At 46.1% G+C, this 9,069-nt stretch overlaps 1 protein-coding gene across 1 annotated transcript; it reads right to left on the reverse strand.

The window, feature by feature from the left end:
- Nucleotides 1–3,510: 3,510 nt before the first annotated feature.
- Nucleotides 3,511–8,769, reverse strand: SOX4 (SRY-box transcription factor 4). Its single transcript, XM_053601940.1, has one exon. The coding sequence runs from the start codon at nucleotides 7,594–7,596 to the stop codon at nucleotides 6,154–6,156; it is 1,443 nt and encodes a 480-aa protein (XP_053457915.1). The 5' UTR covers nucleotides 7,597–8,769; the 3' UTR covers nucleotides 3,511–6,153.
- Between the last annotated feature and the right edge of the window lie 300 nt (nucleotides 8,770–9,069).

Raw genomic sequence — 9,069 nt, forward strand, 5'->3', positions numbered from 1 at the left:
ACATCTATTTAGGGCAATCAGTTCTGAGCTGCTCCTCAGGCTCAGGGCATGGACTTCAGGCTCCTTTCTGGCGCTTCTGACCGTATAACCTCAGATTAGTCATTGAACCATTCTCTGAATTTCTCCATGCCAAAAAAAGTGGAGGGGCGGGCGGTGCCTGTGGCTCAAGGAGTAGGGCGATAGCCCCATAAACCCGGGGTGTGGCTGGTTCAAGTCCAGCCCCAGCCAAAACAGCAAAAAAAAGAAAAAAAAAAAAAAGGTGGGGGGAAGGCTAATAACCCTTTGTCTGCATATTTATTGGGAGAACATGCTAAATTATTGTGGGAGCAGTGATTTCCAAATTTCAGTGAGCCTTAGAAATGCTTGGGGGGCTCTTAGGGTCCCACCGCACAGTCCAACTGGCTGAGAATAATCTCTACCCCAAACAAGAATTGCCAGGTAATTCTGATGCTGGTTGTTCATGAACCAGACTGGGAAACCCTGATGCAGGGGATTTATTTTTAAGAACTTAGTGTCTTCTATGTTGTTGGAATTGTGCTAGGCTTGTATATGTATTGCCTCTTTGTAACAGCCCATGATGTAAGGATCTAGTTTGATGAGTCCATATGGTACGGCAGGCATTCATTACAACATGTACTCTACAGGTTAATGTAGCTTTATATATAGGATAGCCTTCTATTTAACAATTTAAAACACTGAGGCTTAAAAGGGCTAAGAAATTTGACCAAAGTCTTCTAGCATGTTGGTCTTGGAAGCAGCATTCAAACAGAGGTTTTCACTAGTTCCAGGGTTCCTACTTACTATAGGAAGCATAAAATGCAAATATATTTTGGAAGCTCTTAAGGCCCCATGGAAACAGTGTAAATGTTAAGTCAACAAATAAGAAGTTGGCATTTATTATGTGCAAAGAACCAGGGAAGGCAAATCTTGGGATATAAGAACTGTTCAGAGGCTACTTCTTGTCCTCCAAGAATTCTAATCTAATGGGAGACAGTGCTTTGGCTATACTGCAGTTCCGGAATACTGGAAAGGTGGGCTAAAACCATTTTGTGCAGCATGTGATTTTTGCACTTTATCCTGGACAAAGAGGAACAGTGGTAGAGATATTTGGCAGTTTGAAACACCATGCAGGTGCCTGGAGATGTTTTCTCTCCATCCTTCCACTTTAGCTCTGCAAGGATAGCCAGAGTGAAAATCCTAGAAATGGTGTATGAAACAATTTTCCTAGATGAACCACAGGGGTACAGGTTAGCTCTAGTGAATATGGGTTGGAGAGGTATTCCATAGGCCTCCAAGGAGGGAGGAAAGGATCAAAATAAAACAAAAACCACCAGAAACAAAAGGCATACCAGCCTTCTACCTTAAAAGCCTTTTAAATATGTAAAATGGGTTTGTATTCTCAGAATTCTAAGCTTTTTTTTCATCTTTCCAAATACTTCCAAATACTTTTAGGATCCCTAAAATTGCCTTAAATTTATGATTCAGCTTTCTTACCCACAGCAGTCCCTAAGCCATGATTTCTAATTCTTGTGTGCCCAGTGAACACCTAGGAAATTCTTGGTGAATGGTGATTATCCACTTCCAGAATCCTTGAGTGCCTTCAGAGCCCAACCCCAGGGCAGTATAAGCCCTTTTCAGGCACTGAAAGCCTTTTCAGCCACTCGGCCCACCATATCTGCCTGCATGCTCTTTTTCTTAACACTTAAAAAGATTCAACTAGGAATGAAAAACTTGCTTAACATTTCTGATGTAGCCCAGGGCCAGAACCAGTGTCAAAGAAAAATTGCTTGATATTCTTATAAGAAAATCTGAAACTTAATCCTTTCTATTGATTCAAGTTATCTGAAAGAAAAAAATCATTCTAAACTGTTTGGTTTTTCAGGTTGATTATGCCTTGTACACATGAGTATTCCTTAGTAAGGAAAACTGATTCAGTGGAAAGATAGAGTACAAAAATGTTTCATACATTTACTCTACCACCTGCTAGGAAGGACACACACATTTCAACTTTTATTTTTAAAGCAACGATACAAAAATTTTTGAAGAAAATATTTAAAGAATCTGCTCTTATATGCCAACTCAAGGGAAAATAAACAATTCTAGCAGGAAATCCTTATAAAATAAAAATACACTTTGAAAGGTATGCATCCTTTTTTAAGAAACAGATGACACAGGCTTCGTTTATGTCACAGATTGGATAGTTTCGCTCTGAAAATAGATCAACAATCATACTATCATAACTACAATAAACAAAAATTAAATCTAAGCACTTTTCCATAGAACAGTTTTTCCTCCTTTTACAAAGGTACTTTGAAGAAACTCATTATGCCATAGTAAGGTCTTTTTAAAAAATAGGCTATTACAATTGCAGAACACAAATTGCAATTAAAAAACTATATTAGCAGGAAAAATGTTTTGAAAACAATAGGGATCTGTAAAAGACAAATTAATATTGAAACATGTTGTTTTGGAGGGGGGTGAAATTGTGTTTTATTGAACCAAAAAAAAACCCTGCTTTAGATTACAGTCTTCAAAAACCTCTTCTTCCAGATGTGGGATATTCCCATACTTACACGCAATTCAGATGATTAGGGATTATTTCTGAACACTTCTGCTTATTTAACCCTTTCTCTCCAGCACTGAAGTAGAAGACATGTAAAAATACACATTTTTTAAACAGACATTTGGAAGTGAAGATGGCTTTTGTTAGTTAATATCAATTGGTCCCTGAAAATAAACGGGAAAGAATGCTACTTAGCATGTATATTCACTACCAGAGTTATGGGCCTTATAAAATCCAAGGTACTTTTTCTTCTTGTATACAGTAATACTGCTATGCCTGATGCTTACAAAACGTATAAATCTCCACTAGCTGAAGTGCTATTTAGCTTTTTTGGGGAGGTGGGGAAAGCTTTCCTTTAAGTCCTTGGGGAGCCAATGTTGGGCATGGCACAAAATGGGAAGTATAGCACCATGTTAATCTTTCTGCTTTCAAGAAAAAAAAAATTATACACCTTTTGCATTTCATAATTGGTAAAGGTTTTCTCCTCCACGATCTACTGATAATTTAACAGGCTTTGTTCAACCTGTGTAAAACTATTCTAGCCACTGCTGGAGGTAGCATGGGCAATCAAAGAGAAAGCAGCTTCAGGAGCACCAAATTAAAAAAAAAAATCTGCAAGCCAGAGTCTTCTGTGAAGAATTCTGTCTATGCTGCCTCTCTTCCCCTTGAAAATTTCAAGACAAAGGGCATTTATCCAGATGTTATAAACCTAGAAAATTCCTAGAAAGGCAATGTAGAGTTGACACATATTCAGCTGATGCCATCATTTCAGGGTCTGGGCCTGCCAAATCTGGCCACGAGGAATTCTAGTATTTCTCAGTAAGGTGGTATTTGACAGTCTCCTCTCTGAGAACTTGTTTCAAAGCTAAGGCAGACTGTGTAGTCTCTCTACTCTGGAAGGCCCTCCCTATCTCAGGCACTGGGCATAATAATGACAAAAGTCAAGATTTAGGGTTCAGTTCCAGCTGATTTTATTTCCTTCTCAAAAAAAGTTATTTACAGAAGGTATATATCAACAATCTGACAGGCAGTGAACTTGACATGATTAGCTGGCATGATTTTTTACTTTTTTCTTCCCCCAAATATTGTTTTTGTGGCCTTAAATTTTAAGACAAATATTCTACACGGCATATTGCACAGGATGGATGGCAAAAAAAAGTTTAAAAACAAAAACCCTTAACGGAACTGCCTTAAAAAGGCAGACGTTCTAGTGCCTGTCATGTTATATTAAACATACATACACACAATCTTTTTGCTTATTATAATACAGACTTAAATGTACAAAGATGTTTTCCACTTTTTTCAATCTTTAAACACAACAGCTATAAACCTGAACACATATGCTATCATCATGCCATAAGACTAAAACAATTATATTTAGCGACAAGTAGAAAGGATTAAATAGTCAAATACAAGAATGAAAAACGCAGTACATAGTGTCGCGAACTCAAATCGGCATTTAGATAGATCCAGTGGTTTAAACGGCACGTTTTTGCTTATAAAAAAAGTGCAAAAAAGATGTGGTTTACAAGTTAAAGCTACAGGATCCCTTTTTGCTGTAAATGTACCAGTTTTAAAGCCTCTGGACAGAATAGTGTCTCGTTAAAAGATCTGTTTTTCTTAAAAGCATACAGTGTTTGGCTATTTCTCCTCCCCTTTCTGTAAGACTGGAGATGGAGGGTGAACACTGGTGGCAGGTTAAGGGATACTGTCACTTTAAGAAGCCTGCAGATTGAAGTGTAAACATGGAGAAATTAGGGGCTGATTTTTTTAAAACTGTGTGAGATATTAACCAGCCGCCCTATTATAAAATCAGGAAATCCAAACAGCGATTTACACCGATTAACACCCCCTTTATATATTTTTTACAAAAATACACTGAGAAAATAATCAAACGTTTTCATCTCTCTTGTCTTTTTTTGTTTTTTAAAAGTGTCAAAAGTCTACATTTAAATATAAAAAATTAAAAGTTAAAACTCTAGCCCTTCAGTGAAGGAGACGTAAAATGGCGTGGGTAACAACTACTACCAAAACAAAAAGAAAGAAAAATTAAAAATAAAATAAAATTAAAGAAAAGAAGGAAGGAAGAAATAAAGTAAGTAAAAAGAAAGAAAAGAAAAAAGGGACAAAATAAGAAAAAAAAATGTTTGGCCAGTATAAATACGTCCACATATAAAATGGCATCTGATTACATTTACAAGGAAAAAAAATACGAGGATGGAGCATCGGTGAGGGAAAAAAACACGTCTTCTCATTTACACCTATAAGGAATAAACACATACACACTGAGAAAAAATTTGGTCCTGAATTGTTTTTTTAAAGTCCAGCACAGATTTGAGTTGCGTTTGAATCCTTTAAAGAGTTAAGAATGAAAAAAAGCTGGTGATAATTTCGTTGTAGGAATCAAACATAGCGCCATCTATCTGCTTTTTATATTATCCTACACTATTTTAAAAACTGCTCAACAGTCTTATACAGAAATCTTTAAAAGATAGACAGGATAACATGCTATATTAACCTCACCAGTGAAATAATCCAACACCATCACGATTCCGATTAAGAGAAGAAAAAAATCTTTTTTTCCCCCCATACCACTCGCCCTCCACTGCCCCTGTACCACGTCAAACAGTCTCCTCTCCTCCACGCCTCCGGGTCTGGGAAGTCTCACCTCACCGATCTCAAAGAGAAAGAAGGCGGAGGCCCAGGAGCCGTCGCCGCCTGCTCCCGAGCGTGCAAATCCGTTTCAGTTTGATCAAGAGCCCCCTTCCAGTTCGTGTCCTTCTCTGCCCCCGCCCTCGCCCTGGCTGGTGCGGCTTCCAACTAGGTTCTCAGGTCATTTCCTAGCTCCGGTCATTCTGGCTGGCCTTCTCCCCTTAACATCTCCTCCTCCGGCTGCAGGGGCAAGGAAAAAAAAAAAAAAAAAAAGGAAAAAGAAAAAACCCAAACGAGAATTCTCCAGCATGGGGTCTCTCAGTCCTGGGCGCTCCCCCAAAACATCTGCCATCGGCTAAATTCATCACCCCGGAGCCTTCTGTCTTCATGTAGCATTAAAAGGGGGGGCGCAATTGCCCCCTCCAACCTTCTCTTGACCAAAGAACAAAAATAAAACAAAAACACCGCCAAGGTGGAGAAGGCAGAGGGGAGAGATTCCTTCTGTCTCTAGTAAACTAACTCGGCTTCTTGCTGGGGGTGCAGACAAGTCCGGAAGCTCCTTAGAAGGGGGATGGGGGGCTCTTCAAGCCAAGGGGAGGAAACTCGAAGTAGCTTTTTTTGCCATCAACAACAACATCAATAACAACAATAAAAGGTCGCCCCTGTCTACCCTCTGCCTCCTCCGAGTCCCTCCGGCTGGACCGAGTGGGTCCCCGGCCCGGGGAAGTGGGGGATGGGAGCGCGGGTCCCAAACGCTGGCGCTCTCCTCTCCGACCGCGGGGACGCGGCCCAAGCCAGCCCTGCTCACTTTTTTTTTCTTTTCCTTCCCCCCCCCCTTTTCTCTTTCAACTCTTCTTCTGTCCTTTTCTTTTTTTCTTTTTTTTTTCTCTTCTCTTGCCCCCCCACCCCGGCCCTTCTTCTCCCTGCCCGCGCGCCCTTCAGTAGGTGAAGACCAGGTTGGAGATGCTGGACTCGAGCCAGTCTCCTGAGATCATCTCGCTCACCTCGGGCGTGCAGTAGTCCGGGAACTCGAAGTGCGAGCCGGAGCCGGGCTCGAAGTTAAAATCCAGGTCCCGGTCCAGCGCCGACGACGAGCTGAAACTGCCCAGGGACATGCTCTCAAAGTTTGAGCTGGGGTTCAGGTCGAGCAGGTCATCTTCGAACTCGTCGTCGGAGGACGAGGAGCCCGAGGAGGAGGAGGAGGAAGAGTGGGACGAGGCCGAGGAGGACGCGTGCGAGGGCGCGCTGGACGGGGCGGGCGAGGAGGCTCGCAGGCTGGCGTAGCCGCGGTGGTCGGCGGGCGAGCGGCCGGCGGCCGGCGACGAGGCGGCGCTGCTGCGGCCGCTCAGGCTCGGCCCATCGGGCGAACAACCTGCGCCCCCCTCCTCGTACAAGCCCAGGGGGTCGCTGGGGTCGGCGCCCGCGCCCACGCCGCCGACGGGCGACGACGACGCGCCCAGGCCGCCGAAAAGGTAGACGCGCTTCACCTTCTTCTCCGCCAGGTGCTTGCCCGGCGCCGCTAGGGCGGCGGAGGCCGAGGCCGCTGTGGAGGCCGAGGCCGAGGCCGAGGCGCTGGGAGTCCGCGCCTTGTACAGCGAATGGTGGTCGGCGGCGGCGGCGGCGCCCAGGGGCAGCAGGGCGGCAGCCCCCGCCTGCTCCGCGGCGAAGGACGAGGCGGCGGCGGTGGCCGCTCCTTTCCCGCTGCCGCCGCCGCTGCCCGCCAGGATGAGCTTGGCGTGAGGTTTGCTGACCCCGCCGCCCGCGCCGCCAGCCACTTTGGAGCCGCAGCTCTTTTTCTGAGAGGGTTTGGAGTTGGCGCCGCCGCCGCTAGCGCCGCCGCCTCCTCCCCCCGCGTTGCTGCTCCCGCCACCGCCGCCGCCCCCATGGCCGCCCCCGCCGCTGCCACCGACCTTGTCTCCCTTTTCCCCGGGCTTGGAGGAGGCGGCGGCCGAGGAGCTGGAGTTGGCATTGCCGGACTTCACCTTCTTCCTGGGCCGGTACTTGTAGTCGGGGTAGTCAGCCATGTGCTTAAGGCGCAGCCGCTCCGCCTCCCGAATGAAAGGGATCTTGTCGCTATCTTTGAGCAGCTTCCAGCGTTTGCCCAGCCGCTTGGAGATCTCGGCGTTGTGCATGTCCGGCGACTGCTCCATGATCTTGCGCCGCTCGATCTGTGACCACACCATGAAGGCGTTCATGGGCCGCTTGATGTGCCCGCTCGGTGTCTTGCACCAGCTCGGGTCGTCGGCCTTACCGCCCGTGGAGGCGGTGGACCCGGGCGTGGGGGAGGAGGCGATGCCCAGCTCGAGGCCGGCGCCCGAGTCCGAGCTCTCGCCCGCCAGCAGCGCTTCCGTGTTCTCGGCGTTGTTGGTTTGCTGCACCATGGCCCTGGCTCGGCGGGCGCCCACGCGCGCTCACACCCTCGCGGCGGCCGCGGCGCGATCGCCGGGCCCTCCCGGCTCCCGGGGCCAAACACACGCCGAGCAGAACACGCGCAGAGGCCGAACTGGCCCCTCAACTCTTCGCAGGGGCGGAGGTGGGCGAAGAGAGAAAAGTCACCAAAAGATGCGAGGAAGGAGTACTCTGCCTCTCGCAGAGGAGTTATAGTTCCCAGGCTGAAGAGTCTCCCTCTCCCTCGCTCTAGCTCTCACCCGGCTCTGAGTCTGGAGACCGTGCTAAAGTGGAGAGGAGTTTCTTGAATGCTGGTTGCTGAAGCTTCCAATGCAAGTTCTTTCGCGGGCTCCCAGGGAAGTCTTTTTTTTCCCCCTCCTGAAGCAGTTGTTTCCAGTTCACAAGCGCGCTTGGTAGCTTAGGAAAGCGACATAGTCTCTATCACTTAGTCCCTTTCCTACAATGCAAAGCAAAAAAGACTCTGGCTCCAGGACTCTCTGTGGGCGGAATCGGCACTAAGGAGTTTGTGCAATTATTTTGTTGCAAGGTAGGAAGCCAAAAAGCCTGCATGCAACAGACTGGCATGAATAAATGTATGTTTCCCCCTCCCTTCTGCAAGAAGGGAGCTGGTAATGGCAGAGTTTCTCCAATGCAGACTCTTAAAGAGAGTGCAAGAAATAGAGACCCCGAGCGAAACAGGCCTCTTGCCCTCACACACAGTTTCTCTTGCTGCAGCTTAGAGCAGACCCCAATTCCGCCTCGCGCCTCTTTATCCTTTCACAGTCTTGGCCACAGCCAATCAGCCGCTGTAACTAACGCTTCCTCATGCCAAGCCCCTCCCCCGGGCTTCTCATTGGCTTGGAACCCGATGCAATAATAATCTCCGCGTGCAATGAGAAGCTCCAAATCTGACCTCATTCCAATTTACAGAGCAAACTTTTTAAAAGGGCTAGAAGTACAGCTGAGATTTCTGGTGCCTCTTTTTCCTTTTGCTGTGTGTGTGTGTGTGTGTGTGTGTGTGTGTGCGCGCGCGCGCGCGCGTGTGATGTGAAGAGGATGTTAATGCATGAAATTATTAAGGGGAGAGACGGAAATGTATTCTAACCATTATGTTAGATAACAAGGGGCTTGGAAGGGGGGAGTTAGGGTGAAATACTGTAAATGGAAGCTTTCTGCTTAAAAGCCAAGTGATTATTTTTATTAGTTCTTTTCAGCATTGGAATAAAGAATTAGCCTCTGGTGCAAAATCTGTTCCTTAGTTCCTTCTTAAAGTCAAAGATGTAAAGGGGGAGGGAAAACCCCAACAATAAATCAGTGGATATTGAAAGCCATTAAGAAAGTGGTACCTAGACACCTGTCATCACAATTATTTTAACAACTCTAGGTACAGCACAGATGTTGACGTATTGTGTAAATCCCTTCAGAACAGTTTCTTTGCTGTTTGTGTAAGGCAGAGAAGAGGATTT

This window comes from Nycticebus coucang, chromosome 9, assembly GCF_027406575.1.
Source record: "Nycticebus coucang isolate mNycCou1 chromosome 9, mNycCou1.pri, whole genome shotgun sequence".
Lineage (NCBI taxonomy): Eukaryota > Metazoa > Chordata > Mammalia > Primates > Lorisidae > Nycticebus > Nycticebus coucang.

Excerpts from the sequence above, each read along its gene's own strand:
- SOX4 (XM_053601940.1), bottom strand. The coding sequence starts at position 7,596 with ATGGTGCAGCAAACCAACAACGCCGAGAACACGGAAGCGCTGCTGGCG.